The sequence below is a fragment of the Micropterus dolomieu genome, linkage group LG08 (genome assembly GCF_021292245.1).
Source record: "Micropterus dolomieu isolate WLL.071019.BEF.003 ecotype Adirondacks linkage group LG08, ASM2129224v1, whole genome shotgun sequence".
In the NCBI taxonomy this organism is placed as follows: Eukaryota; Metazoa; Chordata; class Actinopteri; order Centrarchiformes; family Centrarchidae; genus Micropterus; species Micropterus dolomieu.
In genome coordinates this window covers 8,398,116-8,418,702 of record NC_060157.1, presented here as the reverse complement: position 1 = coordinate 8,418,702, position 20,587 = coordinate 8,398,116, and the positions used below count along the sequence as shown (strand labels likewise).

At 40.9% G+C, this 20,587-nt stretch overlaps 1 protein-coding gene and 1 long non-coding RNA gene across 3 annotated transcripts in view; one reads left to right on the top strand and one right to left on the bottom strand.

Moving 5' to 3' along the window:
• Positions 1 to 1,850: 1,850 nt before the first annotated feature.
• Positions 1,851 to 9,739, top strand: slc52a3 (solute carrier family 52 member 3). Its single transcript, XM_046055809.1, has 4 exons — positions 1,851 to 2,209; positions 3,574 to 4,647; positions 6,681 to 6,804; positions 7,037 to 9,739. Exons 2-4 carry the CDS (start codon positions 3,647 to 3,649, stop codon positions 7,247 to 7,249), a joined length of 1,338 nt encoding a protein of 445 aa, XP_045911765.1. The 5' UTR covers positions 1,851 to 2,209; positions 3,574 to 3,646; the 3' UTR covers positions 7,250 to 9,739.
• LOC123974858 overlaps positions 9,698 to 20,587 on the bottom strand; it is a 47,144-nt gene continuing 36,254 nt past the window's right edge. Inside the window, exon 4 of one of the 2 annotated variants that reach the window (XR_006825952.1) lies at positions 9,698 to 11,212. This is a non-coding gene — a long non-coding RNA (uncharacterized LOC123974858). The remainder of the gene's footprint in view (positions 11,213 to 20,587) is intronic. The other variant, XR_006825953.1, reaches the window with a different exon arrangement.

Genomic DNA, 20,587 nt, shown 5'->3' with positions numbered 1-20,587 from the left:
GACAGTGACATGAATCTCTTATTGATTAAATCCTTAAAAAGACAGTGTCCTTACCAAGCTCTGAAAGGTAACCAGGCTGGGTGGCACATTATGTTACAGCTATATACGTTAAAGTAAATTAAGTAAACCACCAACAGGAAATGTAACAGTGCTGTCAGATTCATCGTAGTTAAAAAATACAACAGACATGAATACAGTTCCTTTGTTTGATTGTATGCTTCAAATATCCAGGTCATAAATAGTATGGTATGGTTGTAATTTATTAATCCCAATTTTCATGAAGCGGGTATTTGTTGAAGTTCAGAATTGCAAAACTATATTATCCTAATATTGGTCAACTTTGTCCATAAACCAGAAACCCTTTAGCCCATTTCAAACTGGCAAAAAAGTAAGGTCTGACATGGCCCCTGTTCATGTCAGGGTGTTGTCTAATCTATGTTTTGTTGCCCCCTGGTAGATAATCTTTTTGCTGGGCTGCATTCCCAAGTTGAAAAGGCCTATGTGTTTTTGTACGTTGGGTCACAGACTCGGCAATGGTAGCTAAGGTGTATACATAAATATTTTGGAGACTTACAAAAACTAAAAATGTTTACTGGCTGGTATAAGAGTAAGATTTGTCGATAACGCCACATGTAATGATAGAGGAATGTATATTGAATTTAAAATGTAATTTTTTTGGTAATTATTATTATTACAGTCCCTGCGACCCTGTACGCAGGATAAGCGGTTGACGATGGATGGAAGGATGAATGGATGGATGGATGGATGGATGGATGGATATTATTACAGTATTTAAAATGTCAATGTTACTTTTACAGTGGGTGATGAGGACCTCTGCTGGTGACTGAATGAAATATAGGGAAATAAAGATGCCCTTCAGAATGTGGCAGTTTCAAAATATTAATTAGTGTCATTCAGCTAAAATAATATCACTTAATTGCAAACTTTTTTAACTAGCTAACAATTCATTTGCAAAGTGCCTCGTTCTCCTGAGTGTAAGGTTCTCACACATTTGACTTTTATTCTGATGGTTTTATTTTAATTTTACTTCTGGTTCACCCTCTCCAGTAATATCAGTCAGACTGAAGAGGTTTATCTCCCTTAGTATTTTATAATTTCCTTTTTAATAATTTTATTGCCTTATGCCTGCTCTTTTCTAAGCACTTTGTAATAGATGATTTTGATTTTGAATTGATTATATATTATTGCAGTGCTAAATGTCACTGAAGTGTGCTGACATCACAGCAAGAGTACCTTCCTGTAGATACACCACCTAACTTCAAGAAAACTAGTTAGGCAGTGTAGGCATAGCAAATAGCAATAGCTAATGTTTGACTAAAACGCTCTAAAGCCTTAAGCTAAATTAAAGTCAAAAGGATAACTGTCTGTCTGGATAATGGGCACAAAGAACACTAGATCATACTAATAGTAATAATAAATAAAGCAGTAAATGTTAGATTGAATTCCATTTCCACACATTACAGCTGGAGAAGCACAAGTATACTAAATTTAATTTTTACTGCCATTTATGTGAGCCAGTTGTGGACCCCTGTTCATGCTGGTTTACTGCTACACTGGGAAAAAGAACCAATGTTAATTTTAATAACCTCCTGCTATGACAAGTCAAAAATGTGGTAAAACTGTCATCTTACACTTAACTAGAGGTGATGAGGGCTTTTGAGGGTTTTTTTAAAATACAAGGACAGTGGTGTCTTATTCCTGAATAGGAATGAAGAAGTGGCTACTTCCCTCGAATTGTGCAACTGTTTGTTGCACAAGACTCCAGCCCTCCTGCTTAATGTCAAATTTGTACAAGTGAACTTCTTGAGATCTCAGTGCCAGATCAGACTTGAGGGTAGTAGGGAGTGGTGCAGGCATAGGCAGTCAAAAATAACTGGTGCAGAACATTTTGTTTTTCTGCTGGAGCTGGCAAACTTTGTGAGCAAAAATGTCAAGGGCACATTGAGGCACTTCAGTACTGACTTGACCTAATTAAGAGGTGCAGTAAAGAAAGCTTAGTGGATATAGACACTGCCCTCTTGTTATCCAGTGGAGCTGATCAACTGCTGGATTGGACTCTGACCTACCTAGAAGCCATGTGATTCCCATCTGTGTGTGTACGCACCAATAGCCAAAGGAGGTCTGTCACTTACTTCTATGTAGAATGACAGCAAGTCATATTCAGCACCGCCAGGGACTGAAGAAACTTGTAAGTACATGTTTAAAAGGCAGCTGTGTTTGTGTGTGAGATCAGCTGACAGTGTATTTTCTGTTCCTCTAAAACATGAGAATCACAACTAAGACCACACTATTTTATCATTATCTCAAGTGATGACATTATTTAAAGGCATGATACTGTTTATCTCAGAAGAATTTGTTGAGCAAACGTGGGTGTGTCATGTGATTATTTACACAAAGTCAAACTTGCTGTGTCCATTATCATGAGGTAAGTGTGGAAGCCACAAGCATACCAAGAGGCACGAAGGACCATATGGATTGTCAGACGCCTCCACACAACATGTGTGATCAGCTGCTTGAATCACGAGTAGTGCGCTGTGTGTGTGAACTAAAACGACATTGGTTTTGGTGGTGTGAGTTTCTGTCAGAAGAGATTTGATTTCCCACTGGCTTTAACTGTGAAGAAAGACACTTGTCCTTGAGTTTGTTACATTATTGTTGTATTGTTGTATGAATTATCAGGGATTAGAGATATTTACTGCCGCTAACAACAGGGGTGTTCCTTTGTCTATGTTGTATAAAGGAATCAACTCTAAGCAGCAATGGAACATGTTTTTGCTCCAGCACAGTTTTTAAATTCAATTTTGAGACACTTGAATGTTTCCATTTTATGCCACGTTATACTTCTACCTCACTCCATTTCAGAGAGAAATATACTTTTTATGCCACTACATTTATTTGATGGATATATATTTACACTGCAGCATAAGAGTAATGGCATATTATTGACATATTCATACTACATACCATCATCCTATATCCTCTCAAAAGCTTGACAACCCCACAGTTTACACACACACACACACACACACACACACACACACACACACACACACACACACACACATAACAGTGGTTTTTAAGACAAGAACATTTAGAAAAACAGTTACTAGTAGCATTCAATTATACTATAACATTTTAAAATCTTTAAAAACAAAGAGAGATCTTTATTTCAAAGCTACTCATTTAATTTGTCAGGAAATAGTATTTAAAACCAGTTTCAACATGTTGTGTACTTCACATGTCCTGTGGCCTCACATTACAATGAATCTATTTATGTAGATATGATCAGAGAGCAGAGACAGTTTAGCAGTTTTGTAGTAGAGCTCTATAGATGAATAATGTACAGTACAACTCCCTTCTGTCAGGTAAAGAGGACCTCCTTTTCCTACGAGACACAATGTGTGTGTGGTTTTATGGTAATCATGCTGATAGTTTTGGTCTGAGATGGAGCTCTCAATAATGTTTTGGTTGACTTAAAGTTAACATTTAAAAACTAATTATTTTGGTATATGTAATGGCAAAATTTTAATGTGCCTTACTTTTTTGTTCAAGGTATGACACAAAGCAGAGGTGGAACGACAGCTTCATCTTCTTCAAACTTTCTTCAGACTGGTCCGGCAGCAGTATGGCTCTGCTCATCCACATGCTGGCCTGTGCCTTTGGTCTGGGCTCTTGGGTGGCGGTGAACGGTCTGTGGGTGGAACTGCCGCTCATCGTCAACACTCTCCCGGAGGGCTGGGAGCTCCCATCCTACCTGACAGTCATCATCCAGCTAGCCAACCTGGGGCCTCTGCTGGTCACCCTCATGCACAAGCTGTGTCCGGGTTGTCTTAAAGAGCATGTTGTCATTTACTCCATTCTCTGCATCGGTGTCCTCTCCTGCATTCTGCTCGCCTTCTTTTGGGACAAGACCACGATAGTGGCTGGGGCATTACATAGCACTGCCTTCTTCATCATCACCATCTTCCTCTCTCTGGTGGACTGCACCTCCTCAGTCACCTTCCTGCCTTTCATGACACAGCTTCCAGCGAAATACGTCACAACGTTCTTTATTGGAGAAGGGCTAAGTGGTTTCATTCCTGGCGTAGTCGCTCTGGCACAAGGTGTGGGCATCGCCAAATGTGTCAACTCCTCTCACACTCCAGGAAACCACACAGGCATGTGGTCATTACATACAGAGTATCTTCCTCCCAACTTTTCCACAGAGGTGTTTTTCTTCTTCCTAGCAGCCATGATGTGCATAAGCCTGGCTTCTTTTGTTGCACTGAACAGGCTTCCTGGGACATATGAGCTGTCCACCGAAAACCTCACACCAGACATTGCAGTATCTGTCAGCTCCGGCCTGGAGAACCCTGGAGCAGAGACTGATGGAGAGGGTGTGAAATGGCAGGGAGAGGGAGCAGCACAGAGCAGACTTCTGCTGGCCAGCCCAAAACACTCTGTGTACCAGCTGACCTTCATCTATTTTCTGGTGGTGTGGGTTAATGCTGCAACCAACGGCTTGCTGCCCTCTGTGCAGACGTACTCCTGTATGCCCTACGGGAACCTGGCCTATCACCTCTCTGCTGCTCTGTCGTCAGTGGCCAACCCACTGGCTGCCACCATTGCAATGTTCTTCCAAAACAGGTACATATTATCGTTGTATAGATTGTGATTTTTTTTTATTAAAGGATATGTTCACAATTTGTCTAGTCCGTCTTAAAACAAGTCAGGTGCCCATATGAACACTGAAACAGGTTTGGCTTTAATCAGTCTTCCTGTTCATACTGGCCATTAAGAAAACCTTTTCTAATGTTTTTCCAAAGTCAGTGATGAAGTGAAACGGGAACTTCAGGGTTCTGTTCCAGAAGTAAGAAAACCTCATTCAAAAGCACATTGACATTTGTAACAACGCTAAGATAGGGATAGTGTTGTTTTTTAAAGGTGTTATATGTCGTTTTTTACGTCCTCCTTTCTTGGTCCCTTGGAACAGCCACTATTCTGCATTAAGTGTGAAGGAATCGGATCGGATTTTCTGCATGCGCGCTCCCGAGCCTCTTGCTTACTGATTCTGAACAGCTAAAGAAATGGAGTCCGCTAATGGTGGGCTCCCAGCACAACACAGACTCCAACACAAACTCCACTTAAGGATAAAAACACCAATAAAGTTTTATGTGCTGCAGCCTGTCAGGCCAAACAATAATAAGATAGATGTTGGGCGAAAACACGGTTAGTGTCGGACAAGGCTCGAGTCACCTGCGCTTTGTTTTGATAACTGACCTAAAGTTGGCTTTCATCCTATTCTATAACTGCAAAGCATGTAAAATATATTTATTTAAAATATATACTTTAGTTGGCTCAAGTTCGATTATGTTAGCTTGTCAGCTAACAAGACCAGTTGCTAACATTATCCATTGCAAAATACTAGTTGTATGGCTTTCCCTATTACTTCACCAGCAGACGCAATCCATATTACTATCTTGTGTACCACCGGTATTATGTCAACGTGTTCATTTTACCCTGCAAGAAATTATGTAATGGTACAAAGCACCAGCGGTTTGTTTCTAGCTCACTAACCGTTTTAGTTATTATCCAATAAATCCGTTGAGCCTCCGGTGAAAGATGCACAAATAGTTAGTGGCAAGCAAGCTAACCCCGATGTATCCCGTCGGCTAAATGCAACCAATGTAAAGTTATCATGCAACGAGCATGGATTAGTTCAACCTCTGGCTGATAAAATATTACTATAATGTTTGAGTGGGTGTTTTCCTGAGTTTCTAGTGTGTTATGTGACGCTGTCTCCAGTTTGTTGGACTTTGTTTTGACTCATTCATAAGTTCAAGCGTGTGCATGAGCTTGAGAAGGTAGTGGTTGCAAGCTAAAACCCCGCCGCTAGAGGTCGCTGAAAACTATATAGCTCCTTTAATATTTCTGGGTTTTAGCTGTATTTAACGAATACCATTTCCCATAAGCCCTATACCCTCACAGATAAAATGTCACAGTTTGACTAAAGAGATGAGTCCATGAGCGAGTCATGGCGCTGCGGTTTATTCAGACAAGGCTGTAACAACAGGAGACTGAATGCTGTAAAAGTTTTAAGACAGCAGTGACTCCAGCTAAATGTAGACGAATGGACGAAACCAAGTTTCTCCATATCTATAAAACTCTTTTATATTTTTTACTGTGCTCACAAAGTAATCATTGTTTAAGTTTGTTAAAATCATTAACAATTTGTAATAGTAAGTGTTGTAGCTGAGCTGATTTGTCAGAAATTAAACTTCAAGAGCATGTTTCACTTTTTCAGAAAAGTGAATGATAGAAATGCTGAATGAAAGATTGCATTAAGTTACAGAAGCTAGTGGAACAGAGGCCAGCCTGGACATGGCATCATATTTTTGCACTGAACAACAGACTGGTTTTGTCCCCTATCACTTACATTGGCAGATATTAAGAAAAGCATCTCTTATTGGCCAGAATGGAGGAATGATTACAGCTAGCAAAACCTGTTTCATTATTCATATGGGCATCTGGTTGCTGGTGAAAATTTTGAATCCATCCATTCACTTGCTTGATAAATGACTTGGGCACATAGTTTCTGTCAATCCAACTATTCTTTATCTCTAAATGGATTCTTAGAAATATGGACACTGCTGCTGATAACAAACCTCCTTTGTTTTCAGGTCACTTGTCGTTCTTGGCGTGCTGACAGCGTTGGGGACAGGATTTGGCAGCTATAACATGGCTATGGCAGCTCTGAGTCCATGTCCTTTGCTTCGAGGGTCTGTGGTGGGAGAGATAATCATTGTAAGTGAAAGATAATCATTGTAAGTGAAACATGTTGTGTAAAAAAAAAACTGAAAAGACAAAAAGAAACGTGTAAAAGATGTGTTTGGCTCATAGACTGTATGGTGTTGCATAGAAAGACTGAGTACATAACTGATGACCAGGCAACACATTTGTATGAAGCTGAGGTATCAACATTTGAAACTGATGTTAAACATTTCCCAGATTTTCATATGAACATGTCTACTTTCAGGTGCTCTCATGGCTCTTCTTCACTGGGACGCTGACTTATGTCAAAGTAATGGTGGGTGTAATCCTGAGAGACCGGAGCCACATCGCCCTGGTCTGGTGTGGAGCTGCAGCACAGATGGGCTCACTAGTTGGCTCGGTCACCATGTTCCCGCTGGTTAACATCTACCGACTGTTTCAGTCAGGAGACTACTGCAGCACTAAATGTCCTTTATGAGAGTTAATATGAAAACCACAGTACTGAAGAGGCTAGACACACTTTAGGGAAAAGTTCAACATTCTGGGAAATATGCTTGTTTAGTTTCTTGTTAATTATGGTGCAAGAGGTGGTTGTGAATTAGCTTGATTTAGGATAAAGACTGGAAGCAGGGGTACAGATTAAACAAAGAAGATAAAACATGTTAATTAGTGAGCTTTAATGGTGCTAGTAGCAGATGTTTACATTGGACAGGGTCAGGCAGCTGTTTCCCTCTGCTTCCTGTCTTAATGCTAAGCTAAGCTAACTGGTTGCTGGCTGTAGTTTCATATTTAGCCTATAAAAATGAGAGTGGCATCAATCTTCTCATCTAACTCATAGCAAGTGCATTTCTTAAAATATACAAATACTCAAGAGGTGCACCGTTCCATTAGCTTATGACCAAATCGGCTTTCAGCATAATTGGCATGACCGGTGACGGTCAGGCTCACATGTCCGATCCTGTGTCAGCTACATTTACATGTATGCATAGCGGCACAAATAGTAACTTACTATTGTCACAGCCACACACACAAGCACATGCTAAAACATAATAACATGGTAAGTCCAAAATAAGCCATGTTTCCCCACACACAGACTTTACTTGGGTGGACTGCCCAGGTATATTAACTGACGTCAACGTTAATTGTTATTTTGCACAGAGAGAGGTGTTATCTGGTATAACAAGGTATAAGGTAAATTTAATTTTAATTTTTTAAATAATTTTACAACAGGGTTGTAAAATGAAATGCAGTTAGTAGTTCTCCTCTGCTACAAAGCAGACGATATATACAAAATCTACTTTGCATAAAGCAGTGCTGAGGATGAATGTGAATTTAAGAGTCTCATAGCCTGGGGGGGAAAGCTGCTCTGCAGTCTGGTGGTTTGACAGCAGATACTTCTGTATCTCTATCCAGATGGCAACAGGATGAACAGGCTGTGGCTGGGGTGGGTACTGTCCTTTAGTATCCTTTGGGCTCTGCGTAGGCACCTCCCCTCAATATCACTGATGCTCGGGAGATGGCTACCAATGACCTTCTGAACTGTTTTAATCACCCGCTGCAGAGCCCTCTGGTCCTGCGCCGTGCATATCCCATGTCAGTTGGTGATGTTTCCAGTCAGGAAGCTTTCTATTGCTCCTCGGTAACAGTTGACAAGAATTTGGCATGGGAATTTTAGCTTCTTAGGTTTTCTTAAGATATACAGCAGTTTATGAACTTTCTACACCAGCATGGAGATGTGAGATGACCATGTCAGGTTTTCTTTGTGATGCTGATTATTATAAGGTAGGCTGATTATCTGGTATTACGTTAGAAGATGCAGATAGGTGGATATTTTACAAGCATGGACCAGATAAAGCAATAGTGAACACACCAATTAGTGCAGATGTCATTAACAACAAGCCTCCTCCACACGTGGCTCACCTGCTGCTGTGAAAAGGGAATTGCAGCTGGAAAAATCCAAAACGTTTATAAAACATAATGCTGATGAAGAAAGTCAACAGAGCAGACACATTCCGGGAGTGAGGAACAGAGATAGACAGGTGTAGGTGTGTCTGAAGGGAAAAGCATGGTTAGCAGACCATCCCCACCACACAGTCATTCTGTAGGAAACACTGAGCCGTGTTATACTGCTATTTATTTTCAGTTGGATGTTATTTGTAAAGAAAAGCTCTGTCCAGCAGCCTAACCTGCAGGACTGATTTATATTGAGATGTGTTTGGGTGAGAGAAGGTCCTGTAACTGTGGCAGCATGTCAAATGGAAGGAGGACTTACCTTTCTGTAACAGTCAGTGTTTTATTATGAACGTACAATTGAACGCTTACGCTGGTGCGAATGGGAATCCTAAAAAAGAAATTATTTTCCATTAAAGAAAAGTTTAAACACTTTTTGTGTATGCTGTCAATTATAGTTCTTGGAAAGAAACTTGGAATTGGCAGGTCAGACCTTTAAAAATATTGGAAATTAGAATCAGCCAGTAATATTGCAATGGGTGCATCTCTAAAATACTGCTTTGAGGTTCTGCTTCTGTATAACTAAGAGTCTGCCATTGTTTAGTCTTTTGTGAAAGAGGTGATGTTTTTGCATTTATCTTATTTCTTTTGCAGCTTTGTGGTTTTGAAGCCATGTTTGCTCAGTTCAACACTGGGACGCAGCTCTTCGTCTTTCTCATACTTACACAAAGTGCATTACACCAATCTTGAGACTGTCAGCTTGTTTGCCCACTAGATGGCGCAAGCACCCTTCTGTATATCACAAACCTGTCACTCCACATCCTGCAGGCACCCAGTGACCACAAGGCCTGGAAATACATTTACACTGTGTAAATGAAAAAAAAAATAAATAAAATTATACAATGTTAGCTATAGATTTAATCCTGACATTTATACACCTATTATATGGGATGTTTCCTTTGCGATTTAAACATGCATGTATAAAATGAAAAGCTAATAAAAACAGGTTGTTGATGCATTTTATTGCTGTGAATATTAAAGTCAGGACATGGACAGCCACATATAGTATTATACTAGCAGCTCTAGCCCAGAAACAATCAGTAAGATGTAATGTTGAGTTCTAGTTCTTATGAAATATAGCTGCATGTAATATTCAGGGAGTGGACAACATGGGACAGCACAACATCAGTCCTCCAATATAAAGATCAGTTCATGTTGAATTGTTATTTTGGAATCCATTTTTGTATTGTTAGGTGTACCCAGAGGTGGAAAGCATATTTACTGTAAAAGAACAGTACAATTTTTGAGGTACTTACACTTTAGTATATGTGTTACAGTTTTTCCATTTTATGTTACTTCCTTATACTTCTACTCTACTGCATTTCAGAGGGAAATATTGAACTTGTAACTCCACTACATTTATTTCACAGATGTCATCACTGTTTTAAACCAGATTCCCAACCATTTGGTTTACAAAGGGAGACTGGTTTGGGCCCTTTGCCACATATCAGATGTTTTAAGTGTTGTTATCAGTTCCATCCAGGAGACATTTACCCTCTAAACCTCTCACAAGGTTTAATTTCTTTTTTGAGAGCTTAAGAGGAAAAATTATTCATTTGGGAAAAAGAAGAAAAAAAAAAGAAAGAATTTTAAAGATTGATCACCCTAGAAATTGTTCCATCTATTTTAAAAGCAACATATTAATTAATCAGTCACAGGTGATATTTTTCTGAAGAGCAAGCACTTTTACTTTTGATCCTTAAACTATAATTTGATGATGCTGATGATACTGACTTTGAATGCAGGTCTTGAATACTTGTGATGGAGTATTAAATTGCATTGTGTATTGGTACTTTGACTTGAGTAAAGGATCTAAATACTTCTTCCACCACTGGGTGTACCTAATATTTTGTCACCATCCCTGAGCTGACCATTATATTGGCCAGTAGATACTTTCATTTTTAATTAAAGTGGCCATTATATGCTTCATAAAGGTTGTATTTATTACAGACCATGCTAATGTTATAGTCCACTTATTGTAATTTATTGTTCATCTTATGCATGTGTGAGTCTTGCAATACTGCTTTTCAAATTCAGACATTCTCTCAGTAATAATAATAAACCATCAACAGATGAATAAATCACCAATGAGTCATAGGAATGGTGATAACAAACAAAAAGAAAGAGCCATGAGAAACCAGACAGCCTATGGTCCTATAATATGTCTGGTCCAAGCCTCCATCATCGCCATCAAAGATGCTGCTGCACATCCTCTGAGGAGGACGGAGGGACGCTGGTCATTCATGGGAACCGGAGAGTGGTTTCCCATCAGCAGCTGTTCCTCCTCTCTGCCCGCTTGCCCTTCAGGAGGAGGGCGAGAGCTTCCCCGGCTCGGAGGAGGGGGAGGAGGGCTCTAATTACTGATGCTCAGCGGGGGCCGATGGCTGTTGCTCCTGCCGCTGGTCACTTGGGAGCTTCCATGACCCCGACACTGAGTAAAAACAAAAAGATGAAGAAGTGAAAATGGGGCCACAATTAGCCCTATGTAGCCTCCAGGGTCCCGGATCAGTGGAGGAGAAGCACAGATGGGACTTTCTCACTTGGATTTGTTGAATCCACATTGCAGTATTGTGCAAGCTGTACGGAAATCACTGCAGTCGGTTGTTGATGCAGATTTCAATAAAATCTTTATCAAACAATGGATCTGATTTATTATGTTTATGGTCATAAACTAGGAACGTTCACCTTAATTTTGCATTAAAATGCTGCTCTCCTGTTGTTAACATGACCTTGAGTGTAATCAAAAGGATTTTCTCTAAGCTTCATTAGCTAAATTCCTTGATTGGCTCAGAGCTTTTGTGTCAAGACAAAACAAAGCAGCAAAGAAAAGTGTATCATTTTCCTGCGAGTGTCAGATGGTCCCATCGCTCCTCCAGCTGGTCAGGAGGGGCTGTGGCCACCTGGATGTCCCGGTCCTGTGAGATCCTGTAGTCTCCTCTGCCATGTGAAGACTCCACTTACTACGCCAATGAGAGGTCCATCTGCTCAGGACGACACCTCCCATAGAGCAGCCTCCCACCCCCCACCACCATCACCAACCCCCCGCCCCCCCTTTCCAGCCAGCCACTGTTTCTCTCAGCTAAATGAGCAACGTGTCAAATGGAAGGAGGACTTACCCTTCCTTTAACTGGATAAGAGAATGTATTCACAGCGGCATGATGCAATGAATGAATGAACCCACCTGCACTGCTGCAGAATCGACAGATATGTCACCTGTGTCTGACGTTTCATGATCTTCTCGTTCTGAGGCACAAATGCAGGGTTCAATGGGTAGCATGTTAACATTTGACTTATTGTAAAAGCACGCCCACACATAACTATGTTTTTTTCCCTTTGACAAAAATAACAAAACAATGCTCAGAAAGTGTGAGAATTTGTTTGGGTGATGCCGCATGGCGTCAGATTTTGGCAGCTGCTGTTCAGGTGAACAGCTTGTGGGTAAACCAATTGCTGATGCATGCAGATAATTCACAGACAGACACAGCTCAGACAGCACCTCTCCCATCAATTTCCACACACACTCCATTTAATAAATGCTGTTCATTTATTTAAAATTGGATGTGACAGCCCTATGTCATTTCACTACAGTGTCTCGGAGTAGACAGTGATGCGCACAGGCCCACTCCTCGTTTTCTATCAGCAGGTATTGATGTTGCTTTAATGAAGTGCCTAGCACTCCACCCTAGGAAGAGACAAGTCTGTCAGCATATGTAAATGCTTCCTGCCTGTCATTGTTGTGGAGGGTTCAGCATGGGTCAGCATAGATTCCCCCTCTGGGAACCCTTTGTTCTGGGGCCCGACTGTGCCACATGAGGGGACCAATTACAGAGCCACACAGCAGGACGGGGGTGCTAACTTGTTACCCTGCTGTAGTGAGCTAATTATTACCTCCACTCTGTGGGTAGTATAAAGCCAGTGCATCATGGATGGGTGACAAAAGCTAGCCAGTCTGTATGCATGTAGCTGCTACATAAATGTTTTATATTTCCGGAATATGATAAGACATTTCGCTTTGGTGAATTGGTTTATACTGAAGGCATCATTATCACAGTTTGGGAAAAGGTCATCCTAATTTTCCAGTCATAAATAGCTACTGAACTACTTATATCCCAGCGGAGCTCCTTTGCATTGACAATGCAAAGGCAATTTACAGGCTACAGACAGCCAACCACATAACCTTGATGTGGTGTCAAGAAATGATTTATGAAAATGCATCCTCCTCTCCCTGTCCCGAGTGAGACCTGGCTGGACCCGGAGTGTTGACACAAAGCCCATACGGCCGAGCAAGCAGACACTTGCTGAATTATCATTCATATCATAACATCTCAATAGGCTTTTGTTCCCGGTTCCTGATGAGATATTGGCAGTCTGTTTCTCATCAAGGAGTGCAAGAGATTTGCCAGGTTTTCGGCGAGCAGCAAAATGTTTCAGCTGACGTGCAGAATGATGTGTTATGCTAATGCCAGCGAGAGGAGATGTAAGTCAGGTATATTAACAATGAGCAGATCAACTTAAATGTATAAACACACCTGAGCAGTAGCTGCATAGTGGTGCAAAAGTGTTTTGGAGGGTAAAATAAAGGGCATATTTTAGGACAAAATACAAAAACACACCTCTTGATGCATATAGATGCCCTTCCCATCTTGTTATTAGCCCCCTCTTCTTATATCCAGCCCATTCATCTCCTTCTCCCCACCCCCAGTGACCAGTCTAGCCCAGCTGCTAGGGGCTACCAGTCCCCCTCGTGTGTGTGGGGCCAGTCAAGTGGAAAATGGCTGCTACCGAGAGAGCCCACTTTAGAGAGCCATCATCCTTTGAAGGGGCATGATGGCCTTTGACAGCCACAGTGTTAACATGGAGCCCACACGAACACAGCACTGCTATTATCGTGTTTACTAAAGCAAGAGGAGCGAAGAGGGGATCAAGGGGACACCCTGTTGGTGGATGTTTGAATCCAGGGGTGGCGGGGTACTCGTCTGAGCCACGCCACAGTGGTATTGTGGGGAAACATGAGACGGGCAGGTGGAGACTGTATTGCAACACATCAGTCCGGCTTTTAGTGAACAGGTCATTGAGTGTGTGTCGGTGTGATGTGTTTGTCTCATGCTTCTTTATCTTGTGGTTACTATTCAAAAATTCACCTGTTTCAGTCAGATGTTTTAGGCAACACAACTCCTGCTCTTACATTTTTTCTCGATTTTCTCACCACTATTTATGCATTTCCTGTTGCTTTCACACAGTAGCGAAATGTCTCAAATGATCCAAAAGATTTTGTGTGCAAAAAGATGTGTGTATCTTAAGGCAGTGTTTACGATACACAGGAGTTTATTCAGTCACCTGTAGAGGATCTGATGAGATCATATCACCAACAACAGAAGTGTTTGGGTAATGAGTAGACAATGAGTGTGTTGGTAGGGAATCATGTTCATTTCTAAATGGTTCCTTGTTTACATGAATTTACTTATTTTGGGACCTACATTTTTCTATTTCATGTTGTCTTACTATTAGCTTGCTTTACACAAACTGGTGTTTGTATCACAGGAGTGTTTTAGTCACCTGTAGAGGATATTTAACTTTATTACTGGGTCACTGTATGTAGTCTCAATGAGAAATGACAAAAAGAGACAGTTTTAGTGTCATTTCGTCTCACTCACAAAGTTCCATAAATATTGTCAGTCTTGACTTTAAACCTGCAATAATAACTGATTTTTTTTGTCCACCTGATAAATGTTACGTCCAATTTCCACTACCAACTCTTGAGGGAAATATCTGGCTCTTTAGCTGCTAAATGCTCCATTATGTTCACCAGTAGTTCAGTTGCTAACTGTATCTTTCTGCCGTTTGCTGTTGAGAAGGTAGTGTACAGCAGGTTTTTAAAGTTTTTTAGTTGAAAACAGCTGATTGCTGTGTTCAAAAACATTATGAGTTAACCAAAACAGTAAAAAAACAGTAATAAGCTCATTAGCTGATGCAGTGCACTCTAATCCACCACTGACCTTATGCAATGTGTGCAGCCCAATTTATGGAGGTTGGATCAGCAGCATATACACCGTTTCATCCGCCCTGCTTCCGCTGGCTCGACTCCAACACAGGCTGACTGCTGATCTATGGCTGTAACTCGACCAAGCCGCTCTCACAGTTCCAGCACATGTTGCTGGAGGACACACGTGGAGCTCAGAATGAGCAACAGTGATTTTAACTGCAACAAATGGTCGAGGTATGTCATTATCCAGATTTTTGTGTCGAGGGATCATTACCTGCCACAGATGCCACTGTTGTTTTGTGTCTGCATTTGTCCTGAGGCTAGTTAAACCAAGACACTTGAAAAGAGCAGGAGGTGCCTTTGTGTAGACGCACACCTGATCTTAGCAATCAACTGGCAGCTCTACCCCTCACACAAGTGTCTCAGGCTCTGCCTCAAGGCCGTCCATCTGTTGCTGCAAGGATGAGTGGCTATGGGTGAATGTGCCTGCGTACAGGTCGGCATCTATCTGTGTGCAGGTGTGTCGGGAGTGGAAAGTTGCAGAAAATATGTGATTTGTGGTTTTGTCCCCTTTGACACCTCTTTTCCCAGAGGCGTAGCGCTCACTGTAGTCATGAAACAGATATTTAAAGCGCAAAGCTGTGACAAACAAATGTGGCAAGAGGCTCAGTGTGTAATTACTACAAGCAGAGGTAGCATTAGAGAACTGGGAGGAGATCTATAGCACATTACACCTTTTATCTTTCTATAACCATGCGTAAAGATACACATGAAGTCATGAAATCTGAGGTAAAAAGGACAAAAAGATGCATGCTTTCTAACGAAGTGTAACATCAGATTGTATTTCCTGCTGAGTCTGCATTATATAGCTGTTAATGAACACCTTATCTTCTCTAGGAACATTAGAAAAGGCTTTTGATGGTGGTATTGAATGCCTTTAGCGTTAAATACTCCTGTGTGTGTGTGTGTTTGTGAGTGAAAATGCAGAGATTTTTTTTACCCAATGTGTCTTATTTCAGTGAAATTCAATGAGAAAAGCGGTGCAGAAGAACAATGTCTACGATCATGACAGAAAAACTTAAAGTCCTTGTACACACAAGATTTTAAAGGGTATTTTGTCTCATCCACAAAGCATTCTGCCTGTCGATCGCTCAGCGTGAAACATGGTGAGTAAGAAGAGGCAAGGAGGTAAAAAAGCTACCATTTTCAGCCCCACACCAAACACACACACACACACACACACACACACACACACTCACACACACACACACACTTTTCTGATGTCAGATTAGGGAGGCTTCAGAAAGTAAGCAGAGTTTGACTACTTTTTGACTACATTTTTTCATGTTTTCAACAGAGTGCAACACTATGAATGTCTTCCAGGAGAGACGGCCTGAAAACATGTGCTGTTATTAGACAGTTATTTTCTAGCATAGCCCAGTCCTTAAAGGTGGGGTAGGCAATGTTGGAGAAACTAGCAAGAGACTGCTACATTTTGAAAGTATCCAACAGAAAAATCCCACCCCGTCCCTTCAGGCTTTCCTCCAAAGCCCCTCCACCAAGTGTCACGAGTGCACGGGCAGAGTGCCCACAGGTAGGCAGGTAAATTTCAACAGATATAGGAAATACATTACCCAAGCTTTATGCTCCTCAGCAGGCCTGGAGATGATGCCTGTGCCTATTTAGCTCATTCAGCGACAGTAGTAATAACTGTTCATTAAATAGCTCCTGGTTCAATGACTGACATGTCATTTGGTGGATATTTTAACATTATTGCTCCATAAACATATTAAGGTTTAAATAGGAGTGCACCATGCTTTTCTTTGTACACCATAAGTATATATGTTGAAAGAAATTGACATACACTTAATAATACAGCCCCTAATTTACAGTGTAATTCTGTTGAATGAATCAGGTACCTAGAAAATACTTACCAGCTCCTACTGGTATTTAAATGTAGGTTCAGAGGAAGAAAACAAGACTATGGGGAACAAGGGAGTCACAATGGGGGATTTTAAAGGAATAAATTATACTGTGTGCTTCAATAACTCCTTTGTCTGAGTACCTGAATTTAAATACCAGTAGGAACCGATAAGTATTTTATTGGTACCTGCTTCAAACACATTTACCCTGTAAAATATAGGCTGTATTATAAAGTATTACCTCAAATTGTACCAATTCAGTGCTGTAATATTATTTTGAAATATTTGGGGGAGGGTCTTAAAAGGAGGTTCCAAGGATATTATTAATAACGCTGGAGAGGGTCTTTATTTTTTACAAAGTGAAACATAATGTTCCATCCCCCTCCCCACCCGATCATTTGTGTACAGCCCCTAAAGGCATAAAATAAATACTTGTAAGATGTAAGAACAAATAAAAAAAAAACAAGCCAAAGACATAAAGGCGGGAGATTAATGGACAACAACTTTACAGCACAAGGCACATACTTTTATGTACGTTTTATTCAAGGGTTTTAAGCTTTTATCTCAAGGGTAAAAGCGGAAAATTTTCCTGTACTGGGTGAGTTTGACGGGCCATTATGTATCTGGGCTGTGCATTACAGTGAAGAATATCTGTCTCCAAAGAGCTCATGGGAATATGATTTTTGATACCGCTGACCTTGTAAATATTGAACCTCTCTGATGGATGTACAATAAGTAACTCGATCATGCCTGTTCTATGTTGAGTCTGGTCATATTTGATGTACAAAATATATGAACAACTGATAAATAATTAATTGATAATGGAAAATAAACGTGATCTATTGTTGCACTGTTGTGTATTGTTTCCTCTATTCTCTGATGTGATCAAAAATATTTAAGGTATACTTGTGTTAAATCTGTGTGACATTAGAATTTAGTTTTTCTTTTTAATTGCTATCAACTAACTCGCTAGTTGTTTGGCAGTAAACATGTAACAATTATCTCATGCACATTATTAATGTTTCTCATGCCTGCACTGCTATTCTGTAAGTTGAATAGCTGGAGATGAATATTCAATAGCCATGTTTAAATCGGTGCACTCCGTCCCTGTGCGCTCTCACTTTAACATGATTTAGTTTATTATGGGGATTCGGTGCTGGAGAGAATGTCATATGCTAAGTTAACCTCTGCATGCCTCTCTGGCTTGTTGCCAGTTACGAAAAGGACACGAACACAGACACACTCTCTTTGATGATGACTACTGGCAAAGTCCCCAACCTTTAAAACAACTCGAGCCGCTGCTGGATGTATCCAATGGCGTGAGTGCACTCAATAAATCTGCGAGGGTCTGATTCAGACTCCCACACATCGCCGTTCAGTGTCCTTGAAAGCAGCTAATGCCATATCAGTTCAGGAAACACAAGATCTGTCCTCTCTGCCACAAGTCAATGAGTCACTGAGTGCACTTTTAACTGTGCGGAGGGCGGGTGATGTCCATTTCATAAATATATTGAGTAAAATATTCACAGATCATTTTAAACCAACCATATGAGCTTGTCTTTTCATTGGACAACTACTGTGAGGACAGCCAACAATCCCATTGAGAAATTAGCAGGGTCTCCTGTGCTTTCCTCTCCTTTAATGAATAATTCAGCTTTCAGGGTGAAAGCAGGGCGAGGAGACCTTGTCAGTGGCGACTGACTCAGCACTCTGTGGCCTGAGGGTGACACTTTAAACCTGAGCATTGCATCCTGTTCCCTCCATAACAGGTAGCGGTGCTACAGTATGTCTCCTGTGTTGGAGTGCATAGGAAATAGAGGTGGAGAGGAAGCTTTTGCACAGAATGGATCTACTTATCATCAGTCTCATAAAGGTTCAGCAGATTAAGATCATTTGTTGGTTGTCAAAACATGTTTTAGCCACACTAGCACCTTGGCTTTCTGGGTGGCACTTTCGGTCTGTCATACCACCACTTTGATCCAGAAATATCTCAACTATTAAATGGACAACCATAACATCTATTACAGACATTCATGGTCCCCCGAGGATTAATCCTACTGACTTAGTTATCCCACAACATTTACTCTAACGCCACCAGCAGGTCAAAGTTTTAAATTATCCTGTGAAGTACTATCCAAGGAAGGTTAAAAATCCAAGGCTTGGACCTGGTCTTGGCTGAAGATACTCGAAGACGTTTTGCCTCTCATCTGAAGGGGCTTCTTCAGTTCTAACTGACTGGTAGGGAATCCCCTCTGATGAGAGGTTAAACGTCTTCAGGTATTTTCAACTAAGTCAAGCAGAACCTGGATTTTTAACCTTCCTTGAAGAAGTATGACCTGGATGACTGAGAATCTTTACAGACACCTGTGAAGTACTTGATCTACTTTGGATTGGCGCCCCCACAAAGCGGACGTTTGTGGATTGACTGAAATACCTCAACAACTATTGGCTGGATTGGCAGAACATTTGACATAGACATTCATGTTCCCCTCTGTATCAATTGTAAAAACAGTGGCGATCCCTTGACATTTCATCTAGCAACATCATCAGGTTAATTTGCCCAATACTTTGGTTTGGGAGACTGTCCTCCCAGAAAGAGCAACAGCATCTGTCCCCCAAAACAACCAGTTCAAGTACAAAGACTTCTTGTCCGTCGGGAGCAAAGGAGGAAGTTGTGTGATGTTAATGAGTGACCAAGTCATCAGAGGTAGAGGGCTGGATGGATGGGTCAACAAAACGTTAGACAATAGTCAACCTTGGTTTCTTTTAACATGACTATGATTTTTCCCTGACCTAGACCATAATTTTGTAGTCAAGACCACCCAAACCAAGACCAAGTATAGACCCAGACCAGAGTTTATCGAGACGAAGACAAGACCAAGACTTTTAGGGGCTGAGACCAATTTGAGGCCAAGACCAGTTCCCCACATTACATGACATACAATAAAATTTGGAACGAGATCATAGGTACTTCACAAATTGAACTGAAAGATCCACATTCCTATTAAAACACCCACATACAAACACTGGAGCTGAAATCAACATAAGCATCTTTATTCAACACTACTTTTCCACGCTTACCATCGCGGGGAGGGGGGACAGAAATTAACAGTAACAACACATTTTTAATTAGGGTTATTTGTTGCATTTTTACATCCAAACTTTTACAAGTTTTACACCCAATCAAAGTTAGGATGTTAACAAATAAAACAGACTATGCAAAAGCAATTTATTGATATTCCCAAAGTTATGGTCTTGACTGGTTTTGAAATAAAATCCCGAGACCGAGACAAGACCAAGTACAAATGCGGTCGAGTCCAAGACGAGACCAAGACTATCAAAAAGTGGTCTTAAGACCGGTCTCAAGTACTACAACACCACTGGACCAATTATTATTGTAACCATGATGATGAAGGTTCCCTAACCATCACCAAGTCACCAAGTCATGATGTTTCCTTATACCTATCCAAAACATTTCTTATGATAAAACCTAACCAAACCTTAATTACAGTGTCACAAACCACATTTATTTAACTGTTTTGAAAGGCACAGTCAGATTATGTCATCCTGCTTATAGTGGCATCAGATCAGAAAATGTGCTTATGTGTCATTGTCGAGAGCATGGACTGTCCCATCAGCCTCAACTGTACTTTGTGTTAACTAGAAAATGTTAGCATACTAACAGGAAATAGCAAATTATAGTCACAGTATGCTACTGTCCACACACCTCATTTCTAACACCAGTCTTTATTCCAGAGTTTCTGTTGGGTGCATCATGCCTGAGGGAAGCATTTCAACACTGTTAAAAAAGATGATTCTACATCCAGGGCACACAAGCCCCCTGGGCCCTGTGTATTTGCCTCCAATGGTCCACAGAGCTCTAAGCAAACATCTGTTTTGC

Bases quoted from the DNA above. Each gene is read 5' to 3' on its own strand.
- slc52a3 (XM_046055809.1), top strand. From the start codon at position 3,647: ATGGCTCTGCTCATCCACATGCTGGCCTGTGCCTTTGGTCTGGGCTCT. The intron at 4,648-6,680 runs GTACATATTATC...CTTTGTTTTCAG, and splicing joins GCAATGTTCTTCCAAAACAG to GTCACTTGTCGTTCTTGGCG. The intron at 6,805-7,036 runs GTAAGTGAAAGA...GTCTACTTTCAG, and splicing joins TGGTGGGAGAGATAATCATT to GTGCTCTCATGGCTCTTCTT.